At 34.9% G+C, this 18,714-nt stretch overlaps 6 protein-coding genes across 14 annotated transcripts; 2 read left to right on the top strand and 4 right to left on the bottom strand.

Annotated features, from left to right (window-relative positions):
• The first annotated feature begins 1,680 nt into the window (after window positions 1-1,680).
• On the top strand, window positions 1,681-5,359 carry LOC103832902 (jacalin-related lectin 34). Its single transcript, XM_033277492.1, is given in 7 exon segments — window positions 1,681-1,698; window positions 3,019-3,462; window positions 3,546-3,735; window positions 3,738-3,772; window positions 3,774-3,989; window positions 4,091-4,531; window positions 4,600-5,359. Coding segments are annotated over 7 exon segments (1,653 nt in total). The 3' UTR covers window positions 4,909-5,359.
• Window positions 5,360-6,960: 1,601 nt separating this feature from the next.
• LOC117127360 lies at window positions 6,961-8,184 on the bottom strand. The gene is made up of 2 exons (XM_033277491.1): window positions 7,626-8,184; window positions 6,961-7,349 (listed from the first exon to the last, which is right to left on the bottom strand). The coding sequence occupies exons 1-2, from the start codon at window positions 8,182-8,184 to the stop codon at window positions 6,961-6,963; spliced, it is 948 nt and encodes a 315-aa protein (XP_033133382.1).
• A 1,055-nt stretch (window positions 8,185-9,239) lies between these two features.
• On the bottom strand, window positions 9,240-13,456 carry LOC117127168. Of its 8 annotated transcripts, XM_033276593.1 has the most exons (7): window positions 12,730-13,443; window positions 12,521-12,580; window positions 11,822-11,915; window positions 11,290-11,484; window positions 11,041-11,178; window positions 10,850-10,939; window positions 9,240-9,494 (listed from the first exon to the last, which is right to left on the bottom strand). In XM_033276593.1, the coding sequence occupies exons 4-6, from the start codon at window positions 11,482-11,484 to the stop codon at window positions 10,859-10,861; spliced, it is 414 nt and encodes a 137-aa protein (XP_033132484.1). In that variant the 5' UTR covers window positions 11,822-11,915; window positions 12,521-12,580; window positions 12,730-13,443; the 3' UTR covers window positions 9,240-9,494; window positions 10,850-10,858. The 8 variants fall into 8 exon arrangements, with proteins under 8 accessions (XP_033132484.1, XP_033132488.1, XP_033132482.1 ...); XM_033276597.1 differs by lacking the exon at window positions 11,822-11,915 and having other exon boundaries at window positions 12,730-13,456; XM_033276591.1 differs by having other exon boundaries at window positions 12,002-13,444.
• On the bottom strand, window positions 9,587-10,360 carry LOC117127359 (glutathione S-transferase T3-like). Its single transcript, XM_033277490.1, has one exon. It carries the CDS (start codon window positions 10,358-10,360, stop codon window positions 9,587-9,589), a length of 774 nt encoding a protein of 257 aa, XP_033133381.1.
• A 458-nt stretch (window positions 13,457-13,914) lies between the features above and the next one.
• On the top strand, window positions 13,915-16,138 carry LOC103832901 (tubulin alpha-2 chain). Of its 2 annotated transcripts, XM_009108997.3 has the most exons (5): window positions 13,915-14,181; window positions 14,551-14,785; window positions 14,884-15,254; window positions 15,329-15,789; window positions 15,872-16,138. In XM_009108997.3, exons 1-5 carry the CDS (start codon window positions 14,089-14,091, stop codon window positions 16,089-16,091), a joined length of 1,380 nt encoding a protein of 459 aa, XP_009107245.1. In that variant the 5' UTR covers window positions 13,915-14,088; the 3' UTR covers window positions 16,092-16,138. The 2 variants fall into 2 exon arrangements, with proteins under 2 accessions (XP_009107245.1, XP_009107244.1); XM_009108996.3 differs by having other exon boundaries at window positions 15,329-16,137.
• Window positions 16,139-16,371: 233 nt separating this feature from the next.
• On the bottom strand, window positions 16,372-17,804 carry LOC103832899. Its single transcript, XM_009108995.3, has 4 exons — window positions 17,441-17,804; window positions 17,070-17,296; window positions 16,869-16,976; window positions 16,372-16,646 (listed from the first exon to the last, which is right to left on the bottom strand). Exons 1-4 carry the CDS (start codon window positions 17,628-17,630, stop codon window positions 16,524-16,526), a joined length of 648 nt encoding a protein of 215 aa, XP_009107243.1. The 5' UTR covers window positions 17,631-17,804; the 3' UTR covers window positions 16,372-16,523.
• Between the last annotated feature and the right edge of the window lie 910 nt (window positions 17,805-18,714).

The following is an 18,714-nucleotide window of genomic DNA, read 5'->3' as shown; positions in this document are numbered from 1 at the left end:
ATCTTGAATTGGGATTCTTGAATTTGCAACGGTAATATTATCTATTTATATTGTGAATTAAAGATAGCAATTAATAAATAGATATAAGTTTTATTTTTCATGTTTGTAAATAAATATTATAAATATTTATATATTTTAAATATCTTATTTTTATTTTCAATATATATATATATATATATATATATATATATATTATATTCTATAATTATAAAATTATAAATTTTTGGTACAAATATAAAAACTTGTATAATTTTATTTTACTAATATTTTTTTTAAGAAATTTAAACCTAGATAAAATTATATTATTTGTCTCGGGACCTCACAGTCCTTCGCACGGGACTGGTTGAACCTCAACCGACCGCCGAATAACCTCGAGCTATAACAAAACCATATTATGTATTTAACCTATACAAATGCATTATATTTAAACTATATTCACAACGTATTACATATATAAACTATATTTACAGCATATTATGTATTTAAAATATATATGGTATATTCAAATGATATTTGACATAATATGTTTTAAAATAAATAGACGATGAATTTTTTCAAACTACATTCTTACCCAATTTTATTAGTAATCAAATCTCAATAAAAATAATATGTAACAGGATTATTCTTTCAAAAATTATTTTTCTTCACAAAATTGAAAAACCAAAACCATATTCGATATATTAATCTTAACAATACTTTGCGAAATATAAAAATTAGTTGCAAAGAAATTATTTAAGAATATTTTTCCCAATTTTTTAATAGTGAAAATCTTAAACAAAATATATTTTAACTAAATCTTGATATAGATTATTATACATATAACATCTATATATCTTATTAAAATAGAATTCATGATTTATTTTATGTGTGATTCTTTTATTCAGGTTATTCCTTACGAAGTTTATCAAAGATTTTAAAAGATTCTGATTAAAAATATTAATTTATATTATAATTATGAAATAAAAATATTATATCTACTAAAATAGAATTCATGGTTTATTTCATGTGTTTTTTTTTTTGGAATAGCCTTTAGAAACTTTATCAAATGTATGTTTTTATTTAAGCAATAATATCCTAACAAAAAAAAAATTATTTAACTAAACTTAATATAAATGAGGATATTGCACAAAACTTAGACTTGAAATATTTCATTATTAATTTAAAAATTTATTCATTATATTATCCATTTTAGTTTTCACACAAAAATAAATAAATATGATTCTATTATACATTTTAAAGCAATTGTTCATTAACATACACTACGTTTATGACATGTATACCGACTGCTTCAATTAATTTGTTAAAGCGAAATGTAAATATGTTATTGTATCTTTTCAAACATCTATATTATTAAAAGAGAAGTACTCATTAAAAAATACTCTTAAGTTTTCTAACTTATTTACACTTCCATGCCACTGAGAATTAAATTAAACTACCTATTTTAATGCTTATTTTTTTCAGTTAAATTAATGAAATTTCTTTAATCAAATTTAAACTTAATGTCATTAAATGAAACTACATATTTTAATGCTTGTCTTTTTCAGTTAAATTAATGAGTTTTCCTTAATCAAATTTAAACTTAATGTCATTAAATGAACCTAAAAATATATCATATTTAATGTAGCTTATTACGGACGAGTACGGTCCAATAATGAACTTGAATTTTATTTTTACGAAAACATGAATCACTTGACGTATGTAATATTTAAAATATATTAACTACAATATAACAAATGCATATAACCTTCTTATATTTTAGTTTGAAATGATCATGCTCAAGTTTTATATAGCCAACTTACATCATGCATCGATCGATGTACAATATTCAAACTACCTACAGTTTTCGTTTTCTTTATAGGATGTATCAACCAACCAATCATTCTATTGATTTTCTAAGCTTTATAAAAAACAAATCAATAAATACAAACTCAAAATCTAATATCTTCTATTAATCAAAACAGAATATCTTCAATGTCGTATCTTTAATGTACCTATTAAATATAGAAATTGTAACCATAATTACACTAATTATAAGAATAGATTTGATTACAACCAATTGATCTATTACTTCAGTAATTGATTTGCTTGCAGAAGAGAAAACAATAAATTTAAAATTTGTAAGAATGTAAAGATGTAGAGATTCCAACCAATTGCCTATATTTGCATATGATTTTCGCATAATAAGCTTCAAATTGAACATTAAAAAAGATAGAGAGATTTTTTTAATCTTTTACCGACACAGAACTTAAACAAAATGAAGAGTTAAATGTAATTTTTTTTGTTACACTTTCCGGAAAAAACAGTTACAACATGAGCTTTCATAATAAGGCCTTTTAACATATTAATGTTATGAACATTTAATAATTATCTTGACGAAAAACATAGACTATAAATAATTTATTATTAATAAAATTATGAAATTATTTACAATTTGATGACTAATTCATCGCCCTTTTTTATATGTTAAATTTTTCGTAGAAATTTAAAAATCATTGTATTTTCTTTAAACATGTATAACTAATTTATAATCTTTTATGCCATTCTAAGTCATAATATAACATTTCTTCATATTTTACATTAATAACCATTGTTTTTTACTTTCTCTCTCGTTCATAATATAAGTAGTTGTAAATTTTTTTTTTGTTTCAAACAATAAATAGTTTTTACATTTCAAGTATATTGTGTGAACAACGAAATAAACTTAAACATTTTTATAATTAGTTGAAGTTGTATATTAAATGATACTTTTTTAAATGTAACATTCTTTTTAAGAACAAGACTTAGGTTAGGGGTGAACCTAAATTTTGTTCTTTTTTAATATCAGTGCTTTTAACAAAAGCTAGTTACGTTTTTGAAACAGATGAATTATAGATAATTAAACTGTATAAGGAGTATTAGTATTAGATTTATAAATTAACTAAGATACTTAAAGAGTATTAGTATTACTTATATAGTCTCTTGACAGATGATGATGCCCTAACGTGTCGAATTTCTATTTCCATATATATACATTAATAGTTCACTTTGGAATTGGGGTTAGACGAGTACATAACGGCTCTTTCTGCTTACGTCGAGACGCTGAGCACGCGAGATGTTGTAACGTCGTTAACTTTCACGACGAGCAAGAAGAACTATGGACCTTATGGAAACAAATCTGGTTTCCAGATTTTTTCTCCTGGGGAGACTGGAAAACAGATCGCCGGATTTCATGGTACCAGTGGCAATGTTCTCAACTCTATCAGCGGTTACTACGCTCCCATACCCACCTATAAATTGGTTGCAGTAGGTGGCACAGGTGGGTCGGCATGGGACGACGGATCCGATCATGACGGCGTGACAAAGATAACCGTAAGAACCGGTGGGGTAGGGGTTCAATACGTTAAGTTCGACTATGTGAAAGCTGGACAGCCGAAACAAGGAACCCTCCACGGTGTGCACGGTAGTAGAGGTTCAACGCGAGAGGTAAGCTCAAGAAGGTTTGATCTTGTTTTTCTTTTTAATCCACTAGAAGGATTTTCTTGTACTGACATTGTGAACCACTACAGATTGTGATTAACCATCCGGACGAGCATCTGGTCTCAGTCGAGGGTTGGTATGATTCCTCCAATGTCATCTTGGGTATCCAGTTCAAAACTAACCTGAAGACTTCTGATTACCTAGGCTATGAGTTCGAGGGTACTGGTACTAAATTTACTCTCCAAGTTAAAGACAAAAAGATCATCGGGTTTCACGGTTTCGCCAGCGACCATCTCAATTCCATTGGAGCTTATTTCGTTCTGTTACCCTCCACCACCACCACCCTTAATCCTATCGTTCCGCAGAAGAAGCTTGGAGCTGTGTGGGACGATCGTACTCACGACAAAGTGAAAAAGGTCTTTGTAGGACTAGGCCAAGATGGTATAGCATCTGTCAAGTTTGAATACATAAATGGTTCTGGAGTGGTTAATGGAGTTGAAAATGGAACACCAACATTGCTTGGATTCGAGGAGGTACGTTAAAACAAAATATATAATATAGCACTCCAAGAAACCTCCTTTTTATACATTTTCTGTTTTGATAGAACGATTGTTTTATTATATTACCTTAATAGTTCACTTTGGGACCGTACGAGTACGTAACGGCTCTTTCTGCTTACACCAAAACGCTGAGCACGCAAGATATTGTAACGTCGTTGACTTTCACTACGAACAAGAAGACTTATGGACCTTATGGAAATAAATCTGGTTTCCTGTTTCCTTTTCCCGAGGAGACCGGAAAACAGATCGCCGGTTTTCATGGTACGGGCGGCAATGTCCTCAACTCCATCCAGGTTCACTACGCTCCCATACCCACCGTCCAAAAATTGGATGCACAAGGTGGCACTGGTGGAACGAAATGGGATGACGGATCTGATCACGACGGCGTGACAAATATATACGTAAGATCAAACATGGATGGCATTCAATACGTAAGCTTCGACTATTTGAAAGCTGGACAGCCGAAACAAGGAGCCCACCACGGTGGGAGTGGTAGTAGAGGATCAAAAGGAGAGGTAAGGTTTTAATGGAGTTTGACTTTTTTCCTTTCTCCCTAGGATGATGACATTGTGAATCACTGCAGATTGCGATTAACCATCCGGACGAGCAAGTGGTTTCAGTAGAGGGTTGGTATGATTCCGCCAATGTCATCTGCGGAGTGCGATTCAGAACTAACCAAAAGATCTATGATTACATGGGCTATAAATTTGACGGTACTGGTACAAAATTTACTCTCAAAGTTCAAGACAAGAAGATTATCGGGTTTCACGGTTTCGCCACCAACCAGCTAATTTCCCTTGGAGCCTATTTTGCACCGTTATCCTCCGCCACCGCCCCTCCTATCGTTACCCCGAAGGAGGTTGAAGCTAAGGGTGGTGATTTTAATTCGTAAAATTTGGAGTCCATGTCCTTCCCATCACCAACTGATCGTAGAGATCTTGAATTTGTCACACTTTGGGGTCTCTCTCTTGATGATATTTGAACGTTTGAATAAGCTGATTCTACTTTTCTTCTTTTTTTCCTGTTTGTTTCATCTTCTCATCAATGGTTTAAGTTTTTTCTTTGTGTTGTTAAACTGTCTTTTGATGGATTTTTATTCATTTTAATAAAGGAAATTTGTTCCAGTTGTTTATAGCTCCTTAAACCATATATAGCACTCCAAAAGACACTTAAGGTTTATTAAAGGGCAATTGTCAATAATAGCACCTTTTGAGTTTTTGTCACAAAAATGGTATTAGAAAGAGAAAGTCACAAAAATAACATTCATTAAAGGGTAAAATATCTCTAATACCATTGGTTTAAAATTAAATAAACAAACAAAAATAAATAAAAACAAATAAATTTTTTTTATAGTTTCAGATTATATGTTTTCAGATTCAAAATTTTTTATAATTTTATTTTGAATTTTCTTTTTTCAATTTTTTTTTTCAAATTTTATTTTTATAATTCAAAAATACTTTTTGAAACTGTTTTTTAAATTTTTTATTTTTTATTTTTTATTTTATAAAATTTTAAACCTTAATTCCAAAACCCAACCCTTAACTCTAAACCCTAAGGTTTGGATTAATTAACCCAAGAGATATAAGTGTATATTTACCTCTTTAATGAAACCTATTTTTGTGACTTTGAGCCTTGAGTGCTAGTTTGGGAACAAAAACTTGGTTTGGTGCTATCCTAGTCTTTTTCTCTTTATTAAATCACTAGGATAATACCTACGCCTTGTGCATAGTAAATTCATATGAAAATTATTTAAGAAATATCGTATGGAAAAAATTTATAGTATTGATCGAATTAATATATTTGGCTCTTAAACAATTTTTTATAACATTTTTTTGTTAATTACATAATTTGTTTACTAATGAATTGATCCCATTTTTAAAAAATATTTAGGTCAAAAAATTATTTATCGCATAAAAACCTAACGTTTAGGCTAAAGAATCTCATGCCTACTATTTGATTACAATGAAACTATGTTAGCTCGGTTTTATATCATGATTTAGCAATTTAAAATTTAATTATGATTATGAGAAGTTTACGTTCACGTGCGAATCCTATCTATCTTCGATATTTTTCTCATTTTTGTGTCATTTTTGTTATTGCTCGATATAAATATTGATTTTTGACTTTATTCTCATTTTTTTTCTTTTATTTTGGCATGATATTTTGAAAATATTTAAGATTCAAAATTATTAAAGAGATACATACTTAGGTTAAGATATGCATCTTGTGCAGAATAAGTACTTATTTTATATTTTTCTGCATATTATGAAATAATAAAATAATAATTATATATTAAATAATTAAGAAATCAGTTACTATTATGTAATAAACTGGCTTGCATATATAAATCAAATGACCGCTCTGTTTATTCGCAATCATTTTAGAATAAATAAATCAAAACAATCAATTTTATCTATCGTATATGATATATAATTAAATTTAAACAATATAAAGTATATATATTAACATAAACACCTATTAAAATAAATTTATTTATTTATATGATTTATTATCATTGTATCTTATTATAGAAAAATATTTAAACATTGATCACAAAAGTTTATGTGAGACTTTTAACAATTTTAGTAATTTATACTCGTTTGATTCTTGGTAGGCATCTCTTGTAGTGACTGCATCTGTATTCGTTTCCTCTTAGAGCATGAGCATTGGTGAACCCCCTCTTGGGGTTCACAAAGATTTTTTAATATTTTTTAGTGGGTCCATGAATAGTTATGAACCTGTATTTGTTGTTTTCTGCATTGGTGAACCTCAAGAAGGAGTTCATAGGAATAAAATAATAATAAATATTTTATTTTTTAAAAATTTAAAAATATTCAGAATACATGATTTAAATATTTAAAAATATTAAAAATATTTTTTAATTTTTTATTCAATACATAAAAAGTAGATTACGTAAATCAAGAAATTCAATAACATACAAAGCTTATTCATTTTCATCACCGAACTTTTGCCATATATTTTCCATTAAATCAGCTTTCAAACGAGCATGCTTCTCTGGATCTCGAACTTCTCTGCGCATGCCTAACATATCACCGACATGAATACTTTGTCTCCTTGTCACCCTCGAACTTCTGCTTGATTCTCCGGACTCGAACTCAGAAGTATCAATTTGAGCGTATGCGTGTCGTTCGTTCTCTACTATCATATTGTGCAATATGACACAAGTTCGCATGATCTTTCCTATCTTCTCCTTGTCCCATTGTAGAGCTGGGTTTTTAACAATTGCAAACCTCGATTGCAATACTCCAAAAGCCCGTTCGACATCTTTTCTGGCGGATTCTTGCTTTTCAGCAAATTTCTCGGCTTTAGGACCTTGAGGAAGTGGGATGGATTGGATAAATGTTGACCAGTTTGGATAAATTCCGTCAGTAAGATAGTAGGCCATACGATAAGTGTGGTTGTTGACCTTGAACTTAACTTTTGGTGCTCGACCATGTAAGATGTCATCAAAAACAGGGGACCGATCAAGAACATTGATATCGTTGAGGGTACCTGGTAAGCCGAAAAATGCGTGCCATATCCAAAGATCTTGTGATGCCACGGCTTCTAAGACAATTGTCGGCTTTCCTGAACCACGTGTGAACTGACCTTTCCAAGCCGTTGGGCAGTTTTTCCACTCCCAATGCATGCAGTCGATGCTGCTTATCATCCCCGGAAACCCCCGTACCTCTCCAACATCGAGTAAGCGTTGAAGATCCTCGGCTGTAGGTTTTTGTAGATACTCATTTCCAAACAATTGTATTATTGCATCAGTGAAATTTGCCAAACACAAACGTGATGTACTGTCACCAAGTCGGAGATATTCGTCATATGTATCTCCCGATTGACCATATGCCAGCATACGTATAGCTGCCGTACACTTTTGAAGTGCAGAAAGCCCGTTCCTCCCGTGAGCATTTCGTCTTTGCTGAAAGTATGGAACTTCATTACTTATATGTTCGACAATGCGAAGGAACAATGGCTTGTTCATTCGAAAACGCCTCCTAAACATTTCCGGTGGGTATGTAGGATTTTCCTTAAAATAATCGTTCCATAGTTGATTGTGTCCTTGTTCCCGATCTCTGTCGATATAAGCTCGTCTTTTCGGCTTGTTGCCTTGGACCTCAACTATTGAGTCAATGTAATTATCAACTACTTCGTCGACCATTTTTTATATAGCTTCATCAACTTCATCACTTGATGAGGAAGACATTGTTGATGTTTTCTTCCTAACATGAGAAAAGGGGATTTGTAATTTCATATTTTATTTTAACTATAATTCTTTCTAATTTTCATAAACCATATTTTTCTAAGAATCCTATATTTTTACTTCATCCATATTTTATTTTAACTATAATTCTTTCTAATTTTCATAAACCATATTTTCTTAAGAATCCTATATTTTTACTTCATCCATATTTTATTTTAACTATAATTCTTTCTAATTTTCATAAACCATATTTTTTTAAGAATCCTATATTTTTACTTCATCCATATTTTATTTTAACTATAATTCTTTCTAATTTTCATAAACCATATTTTCTTAAGAATCCTATATTTTTACTTCATCCATATTTTATTTTAACTATAATTCTTTCTAATTTTCATAAACCATATTTTTTTAAGAATCCTATATTTTACTTCATCCATATTTTATTTTAACTATAATTCTTTCTAATTTTCATAAACCATATTTTCTTAAGAATCCTATATTTTTACTTCATCCATATTTTATTTTAACTATAATTCTTTCTAATTTTCATAAACCATATTTTTTTAAGAATCCTATATTTTTACTTCATCCATATTTTATTTTAACTATAATTCTTTCTAATTTTCATAAACCAAATTTTTTTAAGAATCCTATATTTTTACTTCATCCATATTTTATTTTAACTATAATTCTTTCTAATTTTCATAAACCATATTTTCTTACCAATCTTGAAGGTAGTTGCTCTTGTATGTTGTTGAAGGTAGTTGCTCTTGTATGTTGTTTGTTGGTCACAGACTTCACTCCTTGGTTAGCCATGCCAACTGGCGATTGCTTCCATTGCCACAAGCCAGGTCATTGGCCGAAACGTTGTAGTTTGTTGTATGTTGTTGTAGTTAGATTTAGTTGTTGTAGTTTGTTGTATGTTGTTGAATGTTCGTTTTGTAGTGAGAAAAGAAAAATAAACAAGACAAACAAGACCAACACAGAGAAGAGAAACAAAAGCAAGAGAAGAAATAGAAGATAACTTTGATTAAAAAGCAGAGAGTAGAGACATCATTTATATAGAGAGACATAGAGTTACAACATAGCATATCCGTGATCTGGTTTAGTACATCCGTGAATCAAGTTCAGAGTTACAACAATAGCAAAATACATAGACATAGTACATGAGTGACCTGCAGTGTAGAAAGAAACATAACCCGTGACCTGAAACAACCTAAACATCCAACCCGTGACCTGCAACACTGTCACCTCCAACCCGTGACCTGCAAAAGAAAAGATAACATAATCAGTAAAGCAAAGCAAGGAAATACACATCAACTACTCAAGCAAAGCAAGAAAATACACACAATAGACATCAAAGCATTTCAGAGATGAGTTTATTCTTGAGAGCCACTTCATTATCAGAAAGTGTGTCTATGTTTTTGGCTAGCAAACGATCAAGGATCTTTTGTCTGGAAATGGTGTTTTTCTCAGCTAGGATGGTATGTATATGATCATAAGCTGCTTCATTTGGCTTCTTGCGTTTAGCAGCTTTGCTAGCCTTAACACCAGGAGGCCTAACCTCTTCCTCCTCACGCACCGCCTCCGCACCACCTTCCTTCCTTTTCTCCTTCGGCTGAGAGTGTGACCTCCACTTCTGATCAAACCGAAGTTCCCTCCAGCAATGTTCAAGCGTGAACTTGAGATGGTAGTCATTGAAATAGATGTCATGCGCAGTCTTCATGACATCATTTTCACTTTGCCCACTCGCTTGCTCCTTCAGAGCGGTTTCATGGGAACCCACAAACCTGCAGACCTCTGCATTCACCCTTCCCCACCTCTGCTTACATTGACCCCACTCTCGAGGAAGGGAGCCAATGAGCTGAGGACTAGAATTGAAATACGCCTCAATTCTCTTCCAAAAATCCCCTAACTTCTGTTCATTACTAACTATCGGATCTTTGCTGGTGTTTAACCAAGCACTGATCAGTACAAGGTCTTCTTTGGTTGTCCACTTTCTCCTTTCCGGTGGTTTAACTAACCCGGGTGAGTTAACTGCAGCCTCAGCAGAGTCAACGTCTATTGGACTACTACTCTGCGAAGCTAATAGGTTAACAAACCCGGGAGCGTGAAGGGGAAAAGGTTCCATGTTTGAGGGTTTTGTGTTTTGGTTTTGGTTTGAGGGTTTCCTGTTTTTGTTTTGGTTTGGTGTTAAGATGTTTCTGTAAATTTTAAGGGTGGAGCTACTAGGTTTTTAAACAAGTTTTTACGTGTGGAAAGAGATAAAATTTAACTAACTATACCAACCAAAATTCATTACAGAACAACTACATAGTAATGAGCAGTCAATAGACATCAAATCAGGCGAAAAAACACCAAGGTTTACGTTTCAAAAGAGAGAAAATTAAACTATCTCTACCAACCTAAGTACAATTCAACATTAATCACAGCAACCAACCAACCAACAATTAATGTGTGGATTTTATAATATCTACTTGTACTTCTAGTTCTCGTACTAGTTTAGTTTATGTCTACTTCTAGTTCTACAAATAGTTATACTTTTGTTCTACTTCTAGTCCTACGTCTACTTCAATCCACAGATAACAATGACCCTAGATATAGTTTAGCTGACTCTAACCTTTCATTGTCAATCGAAGCAGACCTTCTCGAGGGAATGGACCTGCACAGTGAGGTCATAGACAGCCTCATTCAGTGAATTAACCTGTTCCTGGACATGGCAAAAGTATAGGACAGTTGTGTTAGTAACTGTGATACAAATAGAAGGAAAAAAATTTACAGCGATGATAGAGCTCAAAATGTTTGACTAACCTCAAGTCTCTCAAACCGTTTACCAAGATTGGACACCCCCAGCATCACCTCCTCAGCCTCTTCCACCCGTTTAGTTAGCCTCTCCAGCTCCTCCTGCACACCTATCACCCAAGGCTGACGATAATGGAGCCCATCAGCCTTGGTTATAACATCAAGAATCATCAGATATACAACTTACAATATAGAACATAAAGATTGATGAGATTATGATATACAACTTAAAATGAATTTAAATAGAGGAGACTTTACCTCGTAGTTTCTGCAGGTGAAGAACCGCTTCCCAGGAAGAGTGTCGTAGTCCTCCTTCCCGCGCACCTCGTTTATGAGTCTCCCACCACACGGACACCTTTTAGGAATACCGTACTCAGAATCCGCCACGAAACTTAACATGTTGATGTGTTCGTGTTGCTTCTTTGAATGTCTTCTATCTTCTTCCGGATCCATCTGTCAAATAAATGAAGATTTTGTTAAATAATTACTCGTAAACCACTATCACGATCTGCAACCCTAAACCCATCACTCGATTTAACCCATAAAACGAAACCCATCACTCAATTTATAAACCCATCACTCACCCATAAAACGAAACCCTAATTGGATTTCAAATCTCTGAAAAAAGAACCCTAAAACCAAAATCAATCACGATCTACAACCCTTGATCGAAACCCATATATCGATTTAGATCCCTAACTCGAAACCCCCAAATTTTTTTCAAAATCGAATAATTGCTTCCCGACCCCAAAATCGACCCAATAAAGCTATAAACCTACAAGGTACTCACCTACGCTGGTGGAGAGAAGAGGTCGTCGTCGATTACGTCGACAAAATCGCCGGGAATCGTCGTCGCACGAAAAGTCGCCTCTCACGGTGAAACCCTAGTTTTATCAGAGAAAGGGGAAAATGAGAAGAAACAAGACATGGCCCGACTTTCCTCCTCGTCAACGCGGAACGCTAGACCTACTAGTGTACGCCGCGTGGCAACATCCGCCCCTTACGGGTTCATGCGCAAGGCCCGTTTCATCAAACTAATCGATTTTTTCCTTTTTTTTTAATCCACCGGGCCTAAGAAACCGAGCCCATGAACCTGTTATAATCCGCTAATGCGGATGGTCTTATGTCTCAAGAGCTGAATTGGTACCAGATGTTGAGACCTATTTTTATAGCTGCTATTAGTAAGCCCATACTAGGGCACTGTTGGTTTTCTTTTTATGTGAATATGCATATTTCTTTTGGGAAGGTTTTGATCTTTCTTTGAAAATGGTGGTTTATTTTTATGCATATTACTTACATTCACTAAAAATTTCTTAAACCAAGGAAACTGTTGGCCAAAAAAAAAAAAGAAAAAAAAAGGAAATCGTTGGCCTAGTCTCATCTAAGTTACAACGAACCTATCATGTGGAAGACGCATAAATGGTTACTACATTAAAAGCTAGCAAACAAACTAAGAACAATTCTAATGCAAAACTGAACGTAGCTTCACCTTTAATCAGCTTACAATCTTAGCAATTCAGCCATATGCCACAAAACTCACAGTTCCACGCTATAATCAAAATTGATTTACAAAAAGAGAAACTTATTAGTATCATCATTTCACCAGTATAAAGTTAAAACGAGCTAATAAAACGTATAGCTTCAGTCTCTTAGGATGCCAATAAAGAAAAAAACATTCAAATGAGAGAAAAAAATCACCAGCTGTTACTTAGAACCCCTGTTCAAAAACGCGGGCGCCTAGCCGCTTAGGCGTCCGCCTAGTCGCTACTCGGACCACTACTGCTGCGATTTTGACCAAATCGGTCAATAAAATCGGACACCAGTTAGTCGGCCCAAAAACAGACTAATCGGCCCAATAAAGCGATTAGTCGGCCCGTCAAACTAACTAATCGGCCCAAAATTTTATTTAATAGTGATATCTTTGGGCTTTACTGAAGCCCGATATCTTAACAAACACATCTCATGTAGAAGACATATATATAGAGTCGTATTTCTCTTCCTTTTTTTTGTGTAACCGATGTGGGACTCTTGTGCCTTAACATTATAATGCGAAAACAAATATTTTGCACAGATGGGGTATCGAACTCAGGTTGCCCAGGCGTGATAGAAGTGGTCTTGACCACTTGGAGACATCAACCCTTTGACGTTTTACGCATATGTCAATATATATACGCATATACTTATAATAAAAGTACAAAAACTAATCTCTAATTAATTCCTTATTTATTGTCTAGACCTGTTTATATACATATATATTTTTTAAAATTGATTTTATTAAAGTTAGTTATTGATATAAATTTGAGTGTATATAAATTATCACATTATAATGTTATTTAAGTTATATATTTAATTTTAATTATTAAATAAAATAAAAAATATTAAAAACTAGGCCCCGCGTATATCCCGCTTAATCCCCGATTTTTCGGTAACTCGATAGGCCCGAAGTTACCGCCCGACTAGCGCCTAGCGTAGTTTCAAACAGGGCTTAGAACTGTAATCTGATAGAATTGCAGTGAATAAGCAGACATTTCTAAAGTCCTAAGTAGTTACTCTCATTCTAACTTTGATTGGATTGCTGCAAGGGAATCGAGAGAGGCCACCACGAGCACGAGATTAATTCCATATAAGCGAGCAAGACTCGGTATAGCAATGGCCGTGGCGATTCATTATTGCTTCGGTTTACAGTAGATATTGGTCTGATCCGGTTTAATTCGGGTTGAGCTCCTCTTATCCGCAATTAAAGGGATTTTGAATTTCAAAATGAGAGAGAGAGAAACGGTCATTATCCCAAACAACCAAAATTCAAAATTAGAAAACACGCAACAACACCCTGTCATCTAACCGTGGTTAGCAGTTACCCAGTTACATCGTCACACGTGTCCCATACGAGCCGTTACCCTAAAGATGGATTGGTTTCACGTATAAATATAACATCATCCGTGAGGCCTAAAAATCAATTAAACCAGATCTACTTCCCAGGAGAGAGCGTCTTCATACACGCCCTCCGATCTCATCTTCTTCTTCATCGTCGTCTTCCCTGCGAATCTCTAAACGAAAATGAGGGAGTGCATCTCGATCCACATCGGTCAAGCTGGTATCCAGGTCGGAAACGCCTGCTGGGAGCTCTACTGCCTCGAACATGGCATTCAGGTTCGCTTCTCCCTCTCCCTCCATTAAATCAGATCTGACGTATTTATATTGCTCTTAGGAATTTGTAGATCTGTTCGACCTATGCTTGATTTCAATATCTCGTCAGCTCTGTGGTTTAGATCTTTTATTGAGTAGTTTCCGAGCTGTAAAACGGTTGTTTGCGTCGATTTGGTGTCCTTAGATCTGACGTATTTGATTACGCTTTAGAGTTCGTAGATCTGTTCGACCTAATTGTTTAGATCTGTGGCTGATTTGAGATTCTGATGTATTCCATGAACGAGAGAGAGGCATTGGTTGATTCGATGTCGATTTTTCTAAAATGTTGTTTACTTACTGATATGTTGTTTTTGGAATCTGGATTTGGTACAGCCTGATGGACAGATGCCGAGTGATAAGACCGTTGGAGGAGGTGACGATGCTTTCAACACCTTCTTCAGCGAGACCGGCGCAGGGAAACACGTCCCTCGTGCTGTCTTCGTCGACCTCGAGCCCACCGTGATCGACGAGGTCAGAACCGGTACTTACCGTCAGCTCTTCCACCCTGAGCAGCTCATCAGCGGTAAAGAAGACGCTGCCAACAACTTCGCCCGTGGACATTACACCAGTAAATTCACACTCATCCCCTTCGTTAAGATTCATCTTTTGTTATCTCTCTCTCTCTCTCTCTCTCTACTGTTTAGTAATTGTAATCTTTTGCTTCAGTTGGGAAGGAGATTGTTGATCTCTGCTTGGACCGTATCAGGAAGCTCGCTGATAACTGTACTGGTCTCCAAGGCTTCCTTGTCTTCAACGCTGTTGGTGGTGGAACTGGGTCTGGTCTTGGGTCTCTTCTCCTTGAGAGGCTCTCTGTGGACTACGGGAAAAAGTCCAAGCTTGGTTTCACTGTTTACCCTTCTCCTCAGGTCTCTACGTCTGTTGTTGAGCCTTACAACAGTGTCCTCTCTACTCACTCGCTCTTGGAGCACACTGATGTCTCCATCCTCCTCGACAATGAAGCTATCTATGACATCTGCAGACGTTCCCTCAGCATTGAGAGGCCTACTTACACCAACCTCAACCGTCTTGTCTCTCAGGTATAACAAACAACTCTTTTAACACTAATTATAGTAATTGATGTTGCTTCATTACTGATGTGGTTTCGTTTCAGGTTATCTCATCTTTGACTGCTTCTTTGAGGTTCGATGGTGCTTTGAACGTGGATGTTACCGAGTTCCAAACCAACTTGGTCCCGTACCCAAGAATCCACTTCATGCTTTCCTCCTACGCTCCAGTCATCTCCGCTGAGAAAGCCTTCCACGAGCAGCTCTCAGTTGCTGAGATCACAAACAGCGCCTTTGAGCCAGCGTCCATGATGGCCAAGTGTGACCCACGTCACGGTAAATACATGGCTTGCTGTCTGATGTACCGTGGTGATGTCGTCCCCAAAGACGTGAACGCAGCTGTCGGAACCATCAAGACCAAGCGCACGATCCAGTTCGTTGACTGGTGTCCGACTGGGTTCAAGTGCGGTATCAACTACCAGCCACCGACTGTTGTTCCGGGAGGTGATCTTGCGAAAGTGCAGAGAGCTGTTTGTATGATCTCCAACTCTACAAGTGTTGCTGAGGTGTTCTCGAGGATTGATCACAAGTTCGATCTTATGTACGCCAAGCGTGCCTTCGTTCACTGGTACGTGGGTGAGGGTATGGAGGAAGGAGAGTTCTCGGAGGCTCGTGAGGATCTTGCTGCGTTGGAGAAGGATTATGAAGAGGTTGGGGCTGAAGGTGGTGACGATGAGGATGACGAGGGTGAGGAGTACTGAGAAAGATTGTTTCGTGTTGTTTTCTGTTATCCTCTGTGTTTGCGCTCGAAACACTCTTGTGACGAGTCTTTTGGTTTGCGTTTTCTCATATCGGTGTCTTGTTGTTTGAATTCTATTATGGTTATTACTATCCATCTCTATTTGTGTTTTCAATCCTCTCTCTGTTTTCTCATCAGTATCTAGTTTAGTTGCGTTCTCGGTATAAATAAATATTTTAGGTTAAAAAAACATCACAAAGATTCTCAAACTTGAAGTTGAGTTGAATTTTTATTTAACTTAATCTAATTTTACTCACTATGAAAATATATTTGATTTAGTGGCTTGTCTGGTTGTTTGCCATGTTTTTTATGGTTATGATTTCATGAGAAAGTTTGGCACTTTTTCTACAATGAGGTGAACCCTTTTCAAAAGGTGCAATAATACAGAAGTAAAATTATTATTTTTTACAACCGTAAGGAACAGAGAAAAGAAGATATATATACTTAGTGCAACAATATATTTAACTACTACTTGCGTGGAGCAGAGAGAACACGTTGTGGTGCTAATTAAGACGAGGATTGATCCCAGAGATCCTCTCATCCTCCAAGAGAGTATATGGATCGATGTAAGGTGGTGGTGAAACCGGAGTTCTGCTTCCATCATGAATGAAATCTGCTCCAAAGTACTTTTGCAATTTTCAAACAAAACAACACAATCAGTCCATAAGTTGAGACAAAAACTTACAAAAGAAACCATAAAACTCATTGACACAATGGGGAAGACAGAAGCAGTTAGTTGTTTGGGATAGTTAAAGAGACTAATCTCCACAATGTATGATCACTAGTTCTTCTTCTTCATTGCAATCGTTAATTCAAGGATAATGAAGAAAAGAACCTTATCAACTTACAAGGTAAAGGGCAGAGAAGGCGCCAAGGGTTAAGACTATCAACGGCCAAAAACCCAAGAAGAAAGTCCCTCCGATCGTCAGCAAGATCCTAGCACGTGGAATCAATCCCTGCACACAACAAATCAACGAAAAGGATCCCAACTAAACACAATCTCTGACAGTTATTATGAGAAGGAGCTAGTAAATTCCTATATCTCTGACCTCAAGCCCTTCGCTGTTTAAAGCCAAGGATCTCTCCCTCTGGTTTAACAAGCTTTGGTCAAAGGGAGGAGTAGTAGTTGCAGTCGTCTTAGAGGAGCTGTTTCTAGTGTCTTTACCACCGGTTTTGATCTCGTCAACATCTACTTCATAGTCTTGAAGCAAGGAAGTAGGAGTCATACCTCGTCTCTTCAACTCTTTCATAAATAAAGATTCTGGTGGTTCTTCACCTACAAAACATCATCATCAACAACAACAAAAAGACAAAATCAAACTCCAGATTCAATGAACACCATTATGATACTAAAGCAAAGATTAAACACAGATTAAAGAGCTAATCAATCACAAACACTCCTATCTTAGAAAGAGCTGACCTTTTGACTGGTTATCTCCATTGTTAAGAGCAGATGAACGAACCCTAACACATCGACCAAGACGACCCCAACTTCGAGAATCTGCTAATCTGAAAATCCTTTTTCTAGATTCCAATTTTACTGGAGATTTGTGGCGGGAAATCGATACAGGAGAAGCACAAAGTCTAACAATCTCCAGAGACGAAGCCATCTTTCGTTTTTTTTCTTTTACTACTCGATTATCCTCTTCAGTTCCCGGAAAGGATCATGTTCAAGAGAAGCTTACACAAACTCAGACAGGAGAGATTCGATTTTTTCTCGGACAAAATGGAGAAATGTGTCGGAATATTCATAGCAAGTGGTGGGTGGTGAGAGAGAGGGGGTGAAAGTTATCAACTTTAACTATCGATGCGTATTTTAGCATAAATACTGCATACTTTTGCTAAAATGCACCGAAACTCTCAGGGTATGTCATGTGTGGTGTGTGGCTGCTGAATTGCCGCAACGAGGTTGGTAACGTAACGCGAGACTCCACGTCTCGTTTATGTTTCGTCCTTTTTCTCCGAATTATTTGGTCACCAAAAATAGAAGAGAAAAATCATTCATATTTAGTTGATACCAATGTGTAATGTACCATCTATCACATGTTTGTTTCAATAATACATACTGTCACTTTCGGGTACGTTTATTAAAGATTCCACCAACAAACAACACAAGATTTCGAAATTTATCCTTGTACTCTCCTTTTAAGTCAAAATTGCTAAAGGATAAAAGCTTAAACAATAAGTTTTAGTTAATACTAGCTAATGTACTAGTATATCACAGGTAAATAAACTTGTATTCTCTCTAAAAATTAAAAATATATTTTAAAAACATACTTAATAAATGATACATATTTTCTAAATTAAAGAAACAACACAAGCTTTTAAAATTTTAAAATTTATTTTATGATATTTTAAGTTAGGAGTCAAACAAGAAATTCAATAGTCCATAAAAGATCTTTTTGAATGATGAATGAATTTCATGAACAATAATATCAATGTTTCAATAAATTTATATAATACATAAGAGGTTCCTTCTTTCTCTTCTTTCTTTCTTGTTGATTCATAAAATGCTTTAGCAGGTGAAAATGACATAATTCAAATGAAAAATATAAATGTAAAGAATGTGACACATCCATTATTCTACCACCCTACATCTTTATTAAGTTATATAATTTTAACATTAAAAAGAACGTATTTTATTATCGAATTAAATCCAAACAAATGCAACTTGGTTGAAAATTACAATTAAAA

The sequence above is a fragment of the Brassica rapa genome, chromosome A08, assembly GCF_000309985.2.
Source record: "Brassica rapa cultivar Chiifu-401-42 chromosome A08, CAAS_Brap_v3.01, whole genome shotgun sequence".
Taxonomy (NCBI): Eukaryota; Viridiplantae; Streptophyta; class Magnoliopsida; order Brassicales; family Brassicaceae; genus Brassica; species Brassica rapa.
This window is presented reverse-complemented; position numbering and strand designations above follow the sequence as displayed.